General features: G+C 36.3%; 1 protein-coding gene across 1 annotated transcript; it reads left to right on the top strand.

Annotated features, from left to right (window-relative positions):
- Positions 1-5,047: 5,047 nt before the first annotated feature.
- LOC136277526 (uncharacterized) lies at positions 5,048-19,168 on the top strand. The gene is made up of 13 exons (XM_066159851.1): positions 5,048-5,249; positions 5,720-5,850; positions 6,211-6,256; positions 6,445-6,509; positions 7,097-7,244; positions 7,523-7,738; positions 15,793-15,920; positions 16,244-16,289; positions 16,455-16,534; positions 17,109-17,256; positions 17,526-17,738; positions 18,151-18,334; positions 18,406-19,168. The coding sequence occupies exons 1-12, from the start codon at positions 5,183-5,185 to the stop codon at positions 18,306-18,308; spliced, it is 1,446 nt and encodes a 481-aa protein (XP_066015948.1). The 5' UTR covers positions 5,048-5,182; the 3' UTR covers positions 18,309-18,334; positions 18,406-19,168.
- The last annotated feature ends 200 nt before the right edge of the window (positions 19,169-19,368 follow it).

Here is a 19,368-nt window from a genome sequence, read left to right on the forward strand (position 1 = left end):
AGGATTCGTTACCGTGCCCTCTAAGAAAAATAAGAGGAATAATTTTATTCAGTTGTTGAATGGAATAACTTTGTTTAATAACGCAAAATGGGTAATTGTGGAATGATAAGAGACGAATTAAAAAGGAAACGAAAATGATTCTAAATAAAGAATGAAGATATTGTATACGTTCTTGTTTTTGAGACGTGAGGCATCGTCTATGCCAACAGTTCTCTTTGCAACCCAACCTCTCTAACAAGAAGATTAACTCGACAAGAAGATCGATCGTTGCTTCCGGGTTTTGACAATTTTTGTGTCTTAAACTGCATCATATCATGTACCTCCGTAACAAATTCAGAATTATCAATTCAAATTCACAGCTGTATCAAATTAGAATTTGAAGTCGACGAAAAATACACAGGAGAAAGCGCTGAGAGTTATCAGACGCAGGTGTTTTTATCGAAGAGGTGCGCGTGAGAACAAGAGTCACGCAAAAAAGTATTTTCCTTACTCCTCACGCAATGCGTGACAGCTTCGAAAAAGGTTTCCGCGTTTGGTAAAGCATTACATGTGAATGGATGGGCATTCCCAAGAAGAAAAAAAAACGCTGTCAGTCCTGTCACATACTGTTCATAACGTTCGCTTTTATTGGCTGTTCCGCTCTGAAGTCAAGATGAATACAGAATGGTTAGCGGTGTCCAAGTTGAGTGAAAACGATCTAGTTGGCGGCAGCCCGAGTTTGCAGTGTCCAAGTGCTGACCACCTCACTAGAGCCAATCAGAGCAAAGTGTCAAAAATTTAAACCAATCATAATCTAGAAAACTACTTAGACAGGGCAAAGCTAGCTTGCACTACCCAAGTTAGCCTCAATCGAAAAAGGATCAGAAATTGCGGAGTTGAGTTCGTTAAGGCGGTTCGTTCATTACTTTTATTGATAATTTACTGATTTCTTGATCTGGGAGAAAGATTCTGGGCGCTTTCAAAGTTCTGGGGCTTGTCCGACATGCCGAGAACAGCGGCGAATTTAGGAGGAGGTAAGTAGTCTCGCGTGTTGTTTGCTGTTCCGCTCTGTAGTCAAGATGAATACGTAATGGTTAGTGGTGTCCAAGTTGAGTAAAATCGAAACAGTTAGCAGTGTCCAAGTGGAGACCACCTCACTGGAGCCAATCGGAGCAAAGTGACAAAAATTTAAACCAATCATAATCTAGAACACTACTTAGACAGAGCCCAGCTAGCTTAGACAAGTTGTAAGCATCACAATCGAATAGGGCTCAGACATTGAGGAGTTGGGTTCGTTTATTACTTTACTTGATAATTTCCTGATTTCTTCATGTGGGAGAAAGATTCTGGGCACTTTGAAAGTTCTAGGGCTAGTCCGACATGCCAAGACCAGCTACAGCGGCGAATTTAGGAGGAAGTAAGTAGTCTCGCGTGTTGACAACGAATTCTCCGAACATTCTGCAAATTTGTTTTCTGTGTCACTGAAGAAGAATACTCTCTAATGCTTGGTCCTCTATACCGTTATTGGATCGAAGTGGCAAAATGTATTCTCATTTTCCAAGGACACCTTTGAATCACAGCTCAGCAGAAGGTTACACATGTGCGCGGACTGGAGTTACATGAATACTGCACCTGACAGAAATGTATTGAACTGAATAATTAATGTTCGATATTTTTTGTTATCTAGGAAAAAAGGATTCAGTGTACCTTTTCATACGAGAATTGATTCAAGAAGGAAAGTATGCATGGTTTGTTACTGAGGAGGGTCGGTTTCTTATCAAATGGGACAAAGCCGTAGAGCTTTATATGGAGTACAGAGCGACGAAGAACCCCAAGTTTAAAAAGAACACGAACCGAAGAAAGGCCAGCAATGCCTTGAGAGCAGCTCTCCTTCATCACTATGAAAAGGATGGAGCGAAAGAGTTCGCAGAAAGCAGAAAGTTGGGTAGAAAGACCAAAGTTATTGAGAGACAGTTCCAAATGCCCTCCAGTGTGTTCCAATCCCTTTTTGGATCAAGTGTTGAACTTCCAGATAACCGTCAACATGCCTTAGGTGATCAGGTAATTTGAAATGGACTGCCATTTAATTAATAGGATTTAATCTAATTTCAAATATATTATAATTAAGGAATCCAAACTGTGAAAAGTATATTTTGAGACAATTTTTGAGACTATTTATTTTTATTAATTAATTTATTTAATCATTATTTATATGTGGTAAAAACATTCATCAGTTACAAAAAATTCCAATACAATGACTAATATCCTAAGAATATAAAAATTCTAATTCTAACTTTATATTAACTAACGTACAACAATGTGCCACTGAAAAACCTGATTTGCATTATAATGCTGCGTTTAAAAATTTTGATAGGTGTTTAAATTGGTTTAATAAACTAGACTCTCTAATGTTACAGGGTAAGCTGTTCTAAATTGGGTTGCACCACTATAACTAAGACTATTTTTCATGTGGCTATAGTTCCTGGAAAGGGGACAACAAGTTTGTTTTCTGAGTCCTTAAGGGAATAGTTTGACTTATTTTGCTTTTCAAAAATCTGGTACATACAATGAATTCCGTTGCATCTTTTTTTAAACCATATTTTACTTCTTTCCGGGTTGCAATTAGATATTCTGGAACCAGACAGCAAAAAGACTTGAAACCATTACGACATTCTAAATTTGATGTTGAGATTTCAAGTCTTTCTAGCTGAGTTTGTGCACAAACCCCTGAAGGGTCAATTAACCCCCACCTTCCCTCAGAATTCAATAATTATTAGTCCCCTTTCCCTTTTGAAGTTTCCATATCAAAATTCTTTTACCTTGACTTCTGAATTCTGTTTGTTTGCCTAAACATTTCCAATCAGTATTAATTTGCTCACCATTTTCAGGCTAGCATTTGCTGTTAATTCAGTCATCATCTCTTAATAAGGTTCTGTATTTTGAAGCATATATGTTTTTTTGGGTTAATTCACTACCATGTTATCTGTAAATTGCCAACTCAGGCCTTCCAGAATATTCCAAGATGTCACTTGTGTTGATTATGTTGTGGACATTCTCTGCAATTTTCTGTTGCTTAATTAAACCTTTAACTCCCTAGATCTGATTGTTGATTCTCCCCTTTAGCTGCTAGACATTTCCTGGTTAAGTAGTTATGAGAATTTGATGTTAGTTCAAGATAACAACTTCTACCTGACAAGTTTCAGTATTCTCATTTACTGGATAATGTATGGATATTAAAGGGAGAAATTACATGTTCACCACTACCAGGGGTCAAAGGGTTAAAATTTGTTTATCTAAAGGGGTCCAGTGACAGTTACAGTTTTCCATCTGACTCGAATTGAAAGGATCAGATCAGTTAGTCTCCTAGAGAGATGATAATGAGTCTGCAAAATTAGTGCAAACCTGTCTTAGGAAAATTGAGCCAATTAAAACTGTACCATGGCTGACCTCAACGTTACGACTCAACCCAACACATTCACAGCTTCTTTTTTCAGTTTGAATCAGAGTTCTATAAAATATGAAACCTTAATTAAAAGTATATATGTATATATGTGTATGTATAAGTGCCATTATATGTATATATATATATATCTATATACATATATATATATATATATACACATATATATATATATATATATATATATATGTATGTATAAGTGCCATTATCAGTTATTTATGGACGGATTTCTTTTGCAGTCTGACACTAGTGGGATATCAGGAAGTGATACTGAATTAATGCGAGGTAATTATCACATAAAAATATTGTTAAGGTGTTTGTGATTGATATGAGTGTAGTCACTTTGATTCATGATCTAGAAACTAGTCCATACTTCGGGTAGCCTGGACAGATTGTAATGCATGTAAAAACTTCCATGTGTTCTAACTGTAAAAATGACTAACCTTTTATGTGTTTTTTAATCACATTCTAGATGATCAATCTTGGTGGCGGTGGCTTTATGAAAACCTTAATTACGTTGTTGATATGACACCAAAACAGAGTCCAATGCAGGTAAAGGTTTCCACTTAGGTGCTCACAGATCAATCATGTGTTAGACTAAGCATTAAAGTTCTTTTTGTTCCTAATATTTTAGTTTGATTGTTACATGACATACAGCTTAGTTATACATGTAAATTTAAAAGACCTGTTAGCATAGGGAAGTTAATTTTGGCAAAACCTATATACAGTGTACTTTAGAGACTGAACAATTTACAGCTCCCTGTAGCTAGCTCCAAACAAATTATATTCATAGTTATGTACTAATTAGGCCTTAATTCTCATATAAAGGAAATTCTCAGAATTGTTAGGGCTGATTAATATATAAATGTTAATATTAATATGATTTAACTTTGTTTCATCAGATCTCAGAGGAGCTGAAAATCGCAAAGAAATGTTTTTTAACAAATAATTAAAGTGTAAAGGAACAATGCAACATCCATTGTTCTTAATTAGAACCAGCTTCTGTAGTCAACTGTTAATTTTTTGAAACTGTTCTTTTACATTATATCATTAATGCCCCTCCCGAATTGGTCTGCAGGGTGACTAAAAATGGACAGGAAGGAATTGTGGAGTTTTGTTATGATTAATGACAGTTTCTATTCTTCTCTGTAGGGTGGAATTCCATTTAGTGTCACATTTAATCCAAGTCTAGATGCACATATTACCTCTGTCTATGCAGTCTTTGTCAAGTCAGACATTGTTTTAGGCAATGTAGAAATGGTCATTTTACCTGATTGTCTACTTGGACGCAAAATTCCTGGTTTGTTAACATTCAACTAGATATCCCATAATGTTAGTAATAATAGCTAGTATTTGTTGCAGCCAAAATTGTTAGAATTAACATATTTTTTAGTTGTGCATTCCTTTAGCTATTTATCAATTGCATTGATAATCTTTTTCTTTTTTTACTTATGAATTAAGGTTGTACTGCATGATGTTAAATGGTGGATGTAAAAAATGGTTTTCAGGGATAAAATAGTGTTACCTAGCTTGTAGAAATTTCTTTAAGCTTCAGTCTGTCTGTATCATCAACTTTTTTTCTTTTTACTGCAGGTGCATCATCATCTGGTTGGGGTGATGTGATATTTAAAGCTAATCATGATATCCATCTGGGGTCAACAAGGCTTTTTTACTATTCGGATGACAGGGAAGCAGTTGTCATGGTAAAAAAACCCTAGCCCATTGGAAACCCTTTGCAAGGACATGAGTTGTCACAAAGCCAAAAGTTCTACCTGCAGTGATAAAGAACTGCAAATATTTAAATCTTTTGGTAAGTTTATTAAATATTCATTTTTTTTACAAAAAGTGAAGGCTTCCTTGAGTGAAAATTATATGACAAATGCAAGAGGAAGTAGAACAAGCAGAAAACCAATGAATATTGATATTGATGTTGCTCTTCCTCTCATATGTCTCTCTGTGACTCTTGAAGCCCAAGATGAAAATTTCATCAAAATGACCAACTGCTCAATTGTTATGATCACCCCTTTCTCAATGTCAAGTTTGTTTTCAAGCAGTCCAATGTTTCCATTACTAACACTGACAGTTAGGCTCGGTAATGGGGAAAATGTTTCAATGATTGTGTTGTGGAATATATTTGTCAAATACATTCTGTGCTAGCTGTGAGTGTGAGATATACAAACACATGATTGTTCTGTTCTTGGGATTAATATATGGGACTGAAATGCCTATGCCTATATTTCCATCTGTTTAATTTAATAATGATTTCATTTTTATTCCTAGGAAATGCACATCAAGTCCAGGTTTTAGGCCGACTGGTTTTGACCACTGCAAGAGAGGGAACTCAACAGTTTATTAAGAATATTTTCTCCTCCTTGGCAGGAAGACTGGTCTTTGATGTTTACAAGAATAATGTATGAATATTAAAGGGAGAAATTACATGTTCATCATGATCGGGAGTTAATGGGTTAAATTTTGGTCATCTGAAATGTCAAATGATGGTTTTAGTTTTCCATGTGACTCAAATTGAAAGAACCAGATCATGTTAGTCTCATAGGGATATGATGATGAGTCTACAAAATTAGTACGAAAAGTGTCTAACATGCAAAATTTAGCTAAAACTGTACCATGGCTGACCTCAAAGTTATGACCCAACCCAACTCATTCATAGCTTCTTTTTTCAGTTTTGAGTAGGAGTTCCATAAATGAAACCTCAATTAGAAGGACTTTTTAAGTGCCAATATCAGTTATTTACAGATGGATTTCTTTTGTAGTCTGACCCTAGTGGGATATCAGGAAGTGATACTGAATTAATGCAAGGTAGTTATCACATAAAAGGTATTGTTTGGGTATTTTTGATAAATATGAGTGTAGTCACTTTGATCCATAATCTATAAACTAGTTCATACTTTGGGTAGCTTGGACAGATTGTGATGCATGTAAAAACCTCCGTGTGTTCTAACTGTAAAATTAACTAATCTTTTGTGTGTCTTTTAATCACATTCTAGAGGATCAATCTTTAATCAACCTTAATTCTGATGTTGATATGGTACCAAAACAGAGATCAATGCAGGTAAAGGTTTCCACTCAGGTGCTCACAGATCAATCATGTATTAGCTCAGACTAAGTATTTATGAAAGTTAGCCATTTTGTTCCTTATTTTAGTTTGATTTTTACAATATGACATACAGCTTAGTGCATGTAAATCCAAAAGACCTGTCAACATGAGGAAGTTAATTTTGGCAAAACCTTATTATACAGTGTACTTTAGAGACTGAACAATTTACAGCTCCCTGTAGCTGGCTCCAAACAAATTATATTCAAAACTATGTAGGCCTTCTCATATTGTGGGTTAGAAAAAGGAAATTCTCAGAGTTGTTAGGGCTGATTAATATATAAATTTTAATATATGATTTAACTTTGTTTTATCAGATTTCAGAGGAGCTGAAAATTTTAAATAAATGTTTCTTTTAACAACTAGTTTAAGTGTAAATATTCATGTTCTTAATTAGAAGGAACTGGTGAACTGTTAATTTTGTGGAACTATTCTCTCACATTATATTATAAGCCCTACCTGACTTGGTCTGTAGGGTCTAAAAATGGACAGGAAGGAATTTTGGAGTTTCATCATGATTAATAATACTTCTGTCTTTTCTGTAGGGTGAAGTTTCCTTCTGTGTCACATTTAGAACAAGTCAAGATGCACATGGTACCTCTGTCTATGCAGTCTTTGTTAAGTCAGACATTGTTTTGGGCACTGTGGAAATGGTCTTTTCATCCATTTGTCTATATGGACACAAAATTCCTGGTTTGTAACAACTAGATATCATGTTAGTGATAATAATATTTGTTGTAGCCACATGTTAAAATGAACGTATTTTAAGTAGTGCATTCCTTTCACTATCTATCAATTGCATCAATCATTCTCTTTTGTACTTATGAATTAAGATTATACTGCATGATGTTACAGTAGATGGTAGATGTATAAAGGTTTTGAGGGAGTAAATAGTGTTAACTAGCCTGATGCAATTTCCTTAAGCTGATCAGCCTCTCTGTATCACCAACTTCTATTTATTTTTACTGCAGGTGCATCTTCATCTGATTGGGGCAATGTGATATTTAAAGTTCATCATGGTATTCATTTGTGGTCAAGAAAACTTTTTAACTATCCTGATGACAGGGAAGTAGCTGTCATGGTAAAAACTCCCAGCCTATTGGAAACCCTTTGCAAGGACATGAGCTGTCACAAAGCCAACAGTTCTACCTGCAATGATGAAGAACTACAAAGATTTGAATCTTTTGGTGAGTTAACCCACGTAAAACGTCAGGCAGGATATAGGCGAGATCCTGGCAATCCCACCCAGGATCCCAAGTGGGAATGGCAGGATCCCACCATAGGTGGTGGGATCCCACCTTTCCCACCTGGGATGAAAACTTGATCCCACCTGGGATCCTGCATTTAATGTGGGATTCCTGCATTCCACCTGGGATCTTAGGTGGGATTTCTGCATCCCATCGGGAAGTTTAGGCGGGACTTATGCATTCTACCCGGGATCCTAGTTGGGATTTACAAATCCCACCTGGGATTCTTAATCCCACCTACAAAAATATTGTTTTGCTGTTTTTATTCCTGCAAGTCACAGTTCAATAATAACAGCTCTTAAGTTTACTTGTTGTTCTTCTCTGGGTCAGCGATCAACAAAATTGTTTTATACCTTGTAGGTCTGGTATAAAATTTTTACTTGTAGTATAAAATGACAACCTTGTATCTTTGTTCTCTCCACCCCTTTCCAAGTTGGGGAACGCTTCAGACTGTGCATAACCATTTGTAGACAAGAATTCCAATGCACCTTTATTTGACCGCTATAGTTGCTTCTGTCTCTCGTGCAAATGTTTCTCCATTAAGAGACGCAATTGACTCTGTTGGCACCACTGCTAGTTCAGTGGAAAGACTGACTGAGGAATTGAGATGGCTAGCTGTGTTGGAACGTGTTGCTGAACGCTTGTTACAGTCAAGCCTCGTTGATTTGGGTACTGGTGTGATTGGCTTGTGTTGTTTCTCACCTTTGCTGTGAACATAACTGAAGTGGGTTTCGAATCTTTCTTTCCTCAAAAACTTTTGGCCACAAATTGTGCATTCTTGTTCGATTCTTGTCTATTATATTCCTACATAGAGTGAATTCACATCATTGTTTATATCAACATCAAAACTGCTCAATAGACCTTTTTATAGTTCCCAGCACCATATTGGACTTGCAACCATGCACATGTCAGGACAAGGCTGGGGTTGACTTGTGTTAAATCTCTGTGAGCACTTTTGGTGAAATTTCGTATGTGAGCAGTAAAATTGTTTGATTTTTAAGGAAAATGGATGGTCCTAGCCGAAATCCCGATAAAGCTAATTTTCTCCCAAAAAGAAAGGAAAGCAGTGTGCTGCTTTTGGTTGTTCAAATACATTTTATGGCCCCAATGGTTTGCCCATATACGAGCTTTCACTTCTTCAAGTTTATGCACGAAGGCATGTAATTTTGCTAATTAAGTATTTATCATTCTATACTTATCTTATTCTCTTTGAATTATGGATGAGGGTAACTATTGTTGCAAAATTAGTACAAATTTTCTATAAGGTACTTGAATTGTTTTAAGTTCAATTGAAGTTTTTTTATTCTGGCAGTAAAAGTCAATAAGTTCAGTACTGCTCACCTGCTTACTACATGGCTTGCCTAAAACACTCCTAGCAGAGAAACTCTCAGAAAGAAATTGCTTTAAATAAAATAACCAAGACACTATATCTTCAGAGTTTTCACTTATTATGGCAGACCTAGAAAACTGACACAAATTTGGTAGAAATTGTGACAAAAGCAGTTTTCAGTAGTAGTTGTTTTTGTTTTTCATGATAGCATAGTAATCCACTATGGATATGCCACATGGAACTCTCAAAAAATATTTTGCGTACTTTATGTATCAATCAATTTGATGCTTCAAATTGGAAAAAAAGAAAAAAGTGAGTTTCACCAACTAAAAGAGTTCTTGACACAAAGATGAAAATAAATTTTATAATTCACAAAATTGTCCTCATAATAAAAAGTTTGATAGAAGTCTCACAAAAAATAATTTCTCATACAACTTGATGGTCTGAAAGATTCTCTTTCAAACAAATTGTATGGTAACTGTAACAGTGAAAATAAATATCTCTAATATAGATTTGGATATATGTCTCAATCTTTTAAGTATCTTCTTTACATCTCAAAATTACATTATCATAACATTAGTTAACACAATGCAATATGAACTAGTATATATATAGCAAACCTTTGTGTCAGATCAAAGGCCTCTGAGGGCTAAGAATGGGAATATCAATTCACTGAATGTTTATCACTGACAGAAACTTAAATGTGTGTAAAGGACTAGCATTGTTGAGATCAGTAGCTGAGAGGAATCATTTCTGTTCTCTTCCTTTAAGCCTTAGATACCCAAGATCTGATTGTTAATTCTGATCCCTTTTAGTTACTATACACATTTACTTGTAAATAAGTTATGAGAATTTGATGTAAGATCAGGATAACTTCTGCCTGATAAGTTTTAGTATCATCATTATCTGTTTGCTGGATAGTGTTTGGATATTATAAGGAGAAGTGACATGAATTAATCACTTTTGGGACTTTTTAAATTGTCTAATATTTTGGTCTGGTTCTTTCAATGCTGTCTTGCCACCTAATAGATTACCAAGAGTCCCGAACTGAAATGGTTTTCAATGTATCACAAGCATAATTAATATAAGTTGTCCTGGGCCAGATGGGTTTCAAAATATCATGACATCTGTTAGTAACAGTTTCTCTCATGGGTTGATAGAAAGAAGGGTTATAATCAAGTGTTTCTACAGGCTCTCCCAGGTAAAAATATAAGGTGGGATCCCACCAATCCCACCTGGGATCCCATGTGTGTCCCAGGTGGGATCCCGCCTTTTTCAGGTGGGATCCCGGGTGGGATTATGGAACATCCCGCATGGGATCCCGGGTGGGATTATGGAACATCCCACATGGGATCCCACCTGGGATTATGGAACATCCCGCATGGGATCCCGGGTGGGATTATGGAACATCCCGGGTGGGATTATGGAACATCCCGGGTGGGATTATGGAACATCCCGGGTGGGATTATGGAACATCCCGGGTGGGATTATGGAACATCCCGGGTGGGATTATGGAACATCCCGCATGGGATCCCACCTGGGATTATGGAACATCCCGCATGGGATCCCACCTGGGATTATGGAACATCCCACATGGGATCCCACCTGGGATTATGGAACATCCCGCATGGGATCCCACATGGGATCCCGCCTTAAATTCCTAATAGCATCCCACCTGGGAAAGCACATCCCGGGCAGGATTAAACCTAGAATCCCACCAATCCCTCTTAGGATCCTGCCTCAAATTTCAGATAGTTTCCCACCTGGGAAATCATATCCCAGGCGGGATTGCATCTGGGATCCTGCCAATCCCAGTTTAGACCCTGCATAAAATTACAGATGGCTTCCCACTTTCAGAAAAATCCTTTGAGGGATCCTGTTTATCACTGGAGACCACAGATTTATGAAATGTACTAGATAGGATATCTTAAAATTAAGAGGATAAAATTTTCTAGGTGAGCTATAGACCCCATCAATCCACTGAGGGTCCAAAACTTTCCAACTAGCTATAGAACATACTGACACCTCCAATGGGATCCCATTGTCTTACCAAGCTGTTGATCATAAATGATTCAAACAGTACATGAATACACAGACTATATGTGATAAAGATCTCATAATTTATTTGCAATGAACCAGCATGTGTTTGACTTGTTTCATTAACAAATTTCTTAACCGAACATTCTTAAAGAATAACAGCACAACTCAGCATATTACTTTTTCTTCATCATTTAAGCAGACCATCTACAGTGTAATAAGGCTCAACGCTTAAAAAAATTGGCTGTTGTGTATCAAAGAATAAAAGAAAGACAAAACCTCAATAATTCATGTTATCAAAATTTTGACAAAGGTACTGATTGAAAGTCTGCTCTCTCTTCAGTCGAATTTTTCAAAGCAAAGCAAGGTCAGAATGTTCCCAAATGTGACTAAAGTAATCTTGAAACCTTACTCATAGATTTATTTCATTGTTAAGTGTAAGCTTAGGAAACTGCAGTATGCAAGCGACCAATTCGATTCTCAGAATTATTTGAGTTTCAGTTGCGCTGAGTGTTAGGTAAGCTTAATTCAAGCCGTTATTTCTATTCTTTGATAAGATTTTGATCACGTAACGAATATGGCAATTTGTACTCACCACAACCTTCTAAAAATCCTAGCTTTAAATGGCCACTCGATCGTTGTTTGAACCAGTCGATATGTCAACTGTTAATTGTCCCTTCTTTTAAGTTCACGGCGCCAACGACTTTCTTTTCATTTAAAACACTCACGCTGTTCTCGTTTTCCCATAAAACCACAATAAAAAACCAATCTTTAGAAGTGTTATATTAGGCAAAACAGTTGGGAAAAGAAACAACTTGAAGCAGGAGCGGTTAACCGATGAAAAGTACATTCAAAGATGAGCGCCAAATGGAGTTTTCTTTGTTTCCGATTACGGGCATGATCACGTGGACCTTTTAGCAAAGAGAATCCGCTGGCTTGACCCATTGCAGTCTCAAGAGAAGCGCGCAACATTATTCTGTCTCTTCTGACCGGTTCTCCTCTCTTAGATGGTGGATACCTTGGATTCATGTTTTGATGATGACATAAGTAATGATGTGAATTCACTCTATGTAGAAATAATCGACAAGAATCGAACAAGAATGCACGATTTGTGGCCGAAAGTTTTCGAGGAAAGAAAGACTCGAAACCCACTTGAGTTATGTTCACGGCGAAGGTGAGAAACAACACAAGCCAATAACATTAGGAAGTATAAGAGATACCTAGATGATCCCAGTGTACCAGTACCCAAATCAACAAGGCTTGACCACAACAAGCGTTCAGCAGCTAGCCATCTCGATTCCTCAGTCGGTCTTTCCAGTGAACTAGCAGTGGTGCCAACAGAGTCAAGTGCGTCTCATAACGGAGAAAACATTTGCACGAGAGACAGAAGCAACTACATGCGATTACAGAGGTGCATTGGAATTCTCGTCTGCAAATGGTTATGCACAGTCCGAAGTGTTACCGAGCTTGGAAAGGGTGGAGAGAACGAAGATACAAGGTTGTCATTTTATACTACAAGTACAATTTTATACCAGACCTACAAGGTATAGAAAAATTTTGTTGATCTCTGACTCAGAGAAGAACAACAAGTAAACTTTAGAGCTGTTATTATTGAACTGTGACTTGTACTTTTCATTTGTATGTAAAGAAGGAATTGTATTTTGCACCAAAAATATAAAGAAGTAATATTTTTTAGGAGGTCCAGTGATTGGGACATTTAAGAAATTAAGTTATGAAAAGAAACTCGGTTTGTACTTCTCACTACTAACAAGTCTTGTTTTAAAAATATTTTCAGATCAGAGTTTCAAATAAAGCAAATTGAAGAAGTCATTTAAAAGGTGTATTTTCTCAAAGGGAACAGTGACCACCTGTCTTGTCTGCATGCCAAATATTTGCGGAGTGTGTGGATGATCCATAAGTATTGGAACTCTCACAAAAACGTTTTGTAAGAATAAAAACAGCAATTAAAACAATATTTTCGTAGCTGGGATAAAGAATCCCAGGTGGGATATGTAAATCCCGACCAGGATCCCGGGTAGAATGCATAAGTCCCACCTAGGATCCCGGGTGGGATGCAGGAATCCCGCATTAAATGCGGGATCCCAGGTGGGATCAAATTTTCATCCCAGGTGGGAAAGGTGGGATCCCACCACCTAAGGCGGGATCCCGCCATTCCCACCTGGGATCCTGGGTGGGATTGCCGGGATCCCGCCTATATCCCGCCTGACATTTTACCTGGGATATATATTCTATAGTTTCCCATAAGATACAATGTACAAATGGCAAACTAACATACATCTTGGTAAACAAAATGGGAACAACTTTAACTGAAGAATATGGTACAACAACAAGTACCACATCAACAACAGCAGCAATAACAAGTCTCCTCTACCTAGAGGGCTACAGCCTTTGCCTCGCTTTCTAAGCTATACTGAACAACTTCTGTGGTACTTCCTGTAATGCGCTCCCCTCAACAGGATGTGGTGATATGCTCATGAAACAAGGGGGTAATTGTAAAGCTGAATGAAATTCATCTCAGGTGAATTAGAGAGATTGCATGACCACCCAAGGGCTGAAATCCTCACCATAGTTGCTTTGTATCTGAAGTCACTCAGGTTTTGTTCTAGGTCCTGGACATCTGTAAGAAGTTCTCAGTTTTCTCCACTACTTGATGGAAGGACATATCACATCAACAAAGCATAAACTTTCATCACTAATTCGGCTCTAATTTCGCCCATTGATTTTGAATTAGATTTTAAAATATCCCTGAGATCTTTTGCTTCGAGTTTCTGGATGTCATCTAATGACAAATTTTCCATATTGTTGTATTAAAGAACCATTTTGAAGGGAGAAATCGCATTGAAAAGTGCATTAGAACATGAAATGTCAGCAGATCAGCTGTTTGAAAGAACCGCTGGGTCAATTAACCCCAGCCTCGTTATTGTGTGTGCACATGCAGTTACTAATCCAATATGGTGCCAGGAACTGTAAAAAGATCTATTGTCATGATCACTCCTTTCTCAATGTCATTTTTATTTTCAAGCAGTCCAGTGTTTCCATTACTAACACTGACAGTTAGGCTGGATAATGGAGGAAATGTTTCAATGATTGTGGTTGTGGAATATATTTTTCTCAAAGTCATTAATTATTTGTAAGGTGATCATCTAACCAAGACAGGCCAATTTCATCACATGCATGTGGTTTGAAACCCTGGTGAAATGCTGGATTATGACGCTCTATCTATGAGTTTGATATAATATCAAATCCTTGAGTTTGAAACTATATGAGCATCAAACTCTAATGAACTCATTCCTTGATTCACACATATTTGAATGATAAAACAAAGACACCAACATGAACAAACAACCTTTGTTAACACCCTCTCTAATAAGAAGTAACAAGACATTTTCCAAAGAAAACATTATCACGTTTGTTCACTTTTTTACATTAGCATTAATTTTTTAAGTAGGTAGATTCACTATAACCTGATCACAAGATCTCTTTGAATTACCAATTTCAACAGTACCTTCTGTGTCCTTAGTCATTTCTTCATTGCTAGTACTGTACTTAGCTAGGTCACAGTCAACACCTCAGAAACTGCAGCAGACTTAACTTCACTAATCTTTTCATACTTAAATGACCAGTGACCAGTCCAGTCCCTAGTTAGCTTCTCTTTCACAACTGCGCTAAATAAGCTGGATGCACATGTTTTTCTAACACATGCAGTGGCCAGTCTTCCACTTAAAGCCTGCTTGTTTGTACAGCGAGGGTAGTATGTTATTAATCGTGTTAATTCACACAGGTTGTTTATCAAAAGCAAAATGCTAAGAATTTGGCCTAAAGTAAAACCCTGTTACTTCATATAAGAAGCTTGCACTAAACCAAGATACATATGATATATTTCAACAATACAATTTGTGTTTCTCATTTAAAGGGTGACAAATATGCTTTACTATGCATGTCTCGTGTTTCAAATTGGTGAAACCCCCATGAAAAGCTTTCCCTACATTTTCTTTGAAATGGATGAAAGAATGGAGTATTAAAAATTAAACCTTGATTTTATAATCATCCACAGCATTGTGATAACATTGCTCATACCCTTTCTGAAAAGACAAATCACCATAACATTACAATTTTTTGTAACATTAATTAACAAATTAAACTTGCTGACAACATGAGAAAAATATGAATGTTGCCATTTTCTTTCATTCCTTAGATGTGATTGAGCTGGAGCCATTTCAAAAACTCACGCATCACATTTCATCGGGGTTTCCAAACACTCGAAAACAATAAAAGCACTTGAGCTGACAGCCTGTGCATGGTCATGCACGTGCTTTAATCACTTAATTTTCCCGTGTTTGTTCAGTTATGTATATTTTGCTCTGTTTAATTTCACAATGATTTCAATTTTTTTTGCTAGGAAATGCACAGCAAGTCCCGTGTTTGGAAACACCAATGAAACCCTCACACTCGTTTTTGAAGTAGTACGTTCAGTGCATTCTGTGCTAACAATATGAAATATGCTAGCACATGATTGTTGTGTGTGGGATTAATTTATGAGACTAAAACAGTCATGCATATATTTTGCTCTGTTTAATTTCACAATGATTTCAATTTTTTTTGCTAGGAAATGCACAGCAAGTCCAGTTTTTAGGCCTCCTGGTTTTTGCTGTTGTGAGAGTTGGCACTCAGCAGTTTGTTAAGAACATCTTCTCCTCAGCTGGAAGGCTGGTCTTTGATGCTTACAAGAATAATGTAAGGATATTAAGGGAGAAATTACATGTTTATCACTATCAGGAGTTAAAGGGTTAAATTTTTTTTATCTAAAGGGGTCAAATGACAGTTTTAGTTTTCCATGTGACTCAAATTGAAAGAACCAGATCATGATGCTGTCTTATACAATGCAAAATTTAGAGAAAAATGTACCATGGCTGACCTCAAGGTTATGACCCAACCCAACACATTCACAATTAACTTCTTTTTTCAGTTTTGAATAGGAGTTCTGTAAATGAATCCTTAATTAGAAGGAATTTTTTAAGTGCCAATATCAGTTATTTACAGATGGATTTTGTTTGCAGTCTGACACTAGTGGGATATCGGGAAGTGATACTGAATTAATGCAAGGTAGTTACACATAAAAAAATATTATTGAGGTGTTTGTGATTAATCTGAGTGTAGTCACTTTGATTAATGATGTGTTTTGGACAGATTACAATGCTTGTAAGAAACTCCATGAGTTCTTATTGTAAAAATCACTCATTTTGTGTGTGTGTTTTAATCCCATTCTAGAGGATCAACCTTTGTTGCAGTGGCTGCATGGAAACCTTAATTCTGATTTTAATATGACACCAAAACAGAGATCAATGCAGGTAAAGGTCTCCACTAAAGTGCTCACAGATCAATCATGTATTAGCTGACTAAGTATTTATGAAAGTTAGCCATTTTGTTCCTTATTTTAGTTTGATTTTTACAATATGACATATACAGCTTAGTGCATGTAAATCCAAAAGACCTGTCAGCATGAGGAACTTATAATCTTGGAAAACCCCATATACAGTGTACTAATTAGAGACTAAACAATTTACAGCTCTCTGTAGTTGCAAACAAATTATATCCACAATTATATAAGCATTTTCTACTGTGTGTTAGAAAAAGGAAATTCTCAGAATTTTTAAGGCTGATAAATGTATGAGTTTTAATATTATGATTTAACTTTGTTTTATCAGATTTCAGAGGAATTGAAAATAACAAATAAATGTTTCTTTTAACAACTAATTTAAGTGGTAACGAACATTATGCAACATTCATGGTCTTATAATTAGAAGTCGACTGTTAATTTTGTGGAACTGTTCTGTGACATTATATCATAAGCCCCACCTGACTTGGTCTGGAAGGAATTTTGGAGTTTCATCATGATTAACAATAATTCCTTCTTCTCTGTAGGGTGAAGTTCCTTTCTGTGTTGCATCTAGTCCAAGTCAAGATGTACATGTTACCTCTGTCTATGCAATCTTTGTTAAGTCAGACATTGTTTTAGGCAATGTGGAAATGGTCTTTTCCTCTGTTTATCTTTATGGATGCAAAATTCCCGGTTTGTAACATCCAACTAGATATCCCATAATGTTGGTGATAATAATATTTGTTGTAGCCACAATTAGTTTTATATTTTTAGTTTTCATTCCTTTATATATTTATAAATTGCATTGATCATCCTATTTTTGTACTTATGAATCAAGGTTATACTGTTAAATGGTAGATGTATAAAGGTTTTCAGCGAGTAAATAGTGTTGACTAGCCTGATGTAATTTCCTTAAGCTTCAGCCTCTCTGTAACATCAACTTTCAATTATTTTTACTGCAGGTGCATCTTCATGTGGTTGGGGCAATGTGATATTTAAGGCTCATCATGATATCCATTTGGGGTCAAGAATACTTTTTTACTATCCTGATGACAAGGAAGTAGTTGTCATGGTAAAAACCCCCAACCTGTTTGAAATCCTTTGCAAGGACATCAGGTGTCACAAAGCCAACAGTTCTACCTGCAGTGAAGAACGACAAAGATTTGAATCTTTTGGTGAGTTTATGTAATATTTTTTTTCATAAAAAGTGAAGGTTCGGGCTCTCTTGAGGAAAACTATATGATAATGCAAGAGGAAGTTGAAATGTTTTGCACTTTCTATAAAATTAAGAAATAGACATGAATTTGTCAATCATGATCAATTGTTATGATCACTCCTTTCTCAATGTCAAGTTTATTTTGAAGCAGTCCAATGTTTCCATTACTATAACTTCGACAGTTAGGTTGGGTAAGGGATGAATGTTACATTGACTGTGTTGTGGAATAATTATTTGTCCAGTGCATTCTGTGCTAAAAATATGAGACATGCAAGCACATGATTGTTGTGTTGGGATTGGGACTGAAACATCAATGCATATATATATTTCCCTTAGTTTAATTTCACAATGATTTCATTTGTTATTCCTAGGAAATGCACAACAAGTCCAGTTTTTAGGCCTCCTGGTTTTTGCCGCTGCAAGAGAGGATGCTCAGCAGTTTATTAAGAATACCTTCCCCTCCTCAGCAGGAAAGCTGGTCTTTGATGCTTGCAAGGACAGTCAACCATTGCCTGAAGTGAGGTCCTAATTCTTGTTTTCAACGATTCTATATCGGTAGGTGAGGCGAATAAGCATAATTTCCTTACAGGAATAAGATTTTAATTCTTTTTTAATTATTGTTTCAGAACTACAGACATTTCTAGAGGGAAGTTTGACATGCTATTAGGACGGTTGATTCCAAAGAGCTAGATTTCTCTGCAGATAATTAATGGATTGCAGTCTAAGGAGAACCCCCCCCCCTTTTTTTATATAACCGAGCTCCATAGCTCTCAAAGCCTTAAAGAAGAAAAGAAAGGTACTGTCGAGAAGACAGTACCTTAGTTTGAAGCCCTTGAGCTAAATTATAACCTCGCGTGAGTTATGAAGAACTGACATGATGTTTCGAGGTTAGAATGTTGCTACAAAACGATGCAATTGTGAATGAATTTGGTAAAAAAATGTTTTGAGCAATTGGGAGAACAAGACAAAGGAATGTCTAGAAAAATCTCAGTTCTCCTCTGAAAAAAATCGGGAAGAGAGAGGAAGAAATGACCGCATAGCGTTTGTAGCATTTTAAAAAATGAGATCATTTGTATATATACATATAAACATTTCGTAGGGTTAAAACTTTTCAAAATTATTTCCTTGAGTGTGGAAATTTGAAACTGTAGTGTATTGCGTTACCTAAGCGTTACTATAGTCACGCTATATCCTGTAAGACACGATCGGTACATGATTGTAAAAGTACATTCCTATGTAAAAGTAGTATTACTGTTTCCTAGTATTGTATTGTGAATATAGCTTGTTGATTCTTTGATAAAATTCAGTTGAGCAATAGCAATGAAAGGAGTAACTTGACTGAGTCTAGACGACACAACTGAAACAATCAATAAAAAAACATCAAAATTGTGTCATCGTTTCCTTTCGTTCCCTCAAGTGTACTTTATACCAATCAAAAGATAGAGTGAACATTTTGAATCAATTATAATATAGAAACTATCTGATTACCTTGTGGTCGTGATGATAGTTCCGCGGATAACTATTCCTAAGTAAAGTAATTTATTACCGAGCTAGTAGAGGTCCATTTAAGTTGAAGGGTATTGGGGGAA

This window comes from Pocillopora verrucosa, chromosome 12, assembly GCF_036669915.1.
Source record: "Pocillopora verrucosa isolate sample1 chromosome 12, ASM3666991v2, whole genome shotgun sequence".
NCBI lineage: Eukaryota > Metazoa > Cnidaria > Anthozoa > Scleractinia > Pocilloporidae > Pocillopora > Pocillopora verrucosa.

Bases quoted from the DNA above. Each gene is read 5' to 3' on its own strand.
- LOC136277526 (XM_066159851.1), top strand. From the start codon at position 5,183: ATGAGTTGTCACAAAGCCAAAAGTTCTACCTGCAGTGATAAAGAACTG. The intron at 7,245-7,522 runs GTTTGTAACAAC...TTTTTACTGCAG, and splicing joins ATATGGACACAAAATTCCTG to GTGCATCTTCATCTGATTGG. The intron at 15,921-16,243 runs GTAAGGATATTA...TTTTGTTTGCAG, and splicing joins TTGATGCTTACAAGAATAAT to TCTGACACTAGTGGGATATC.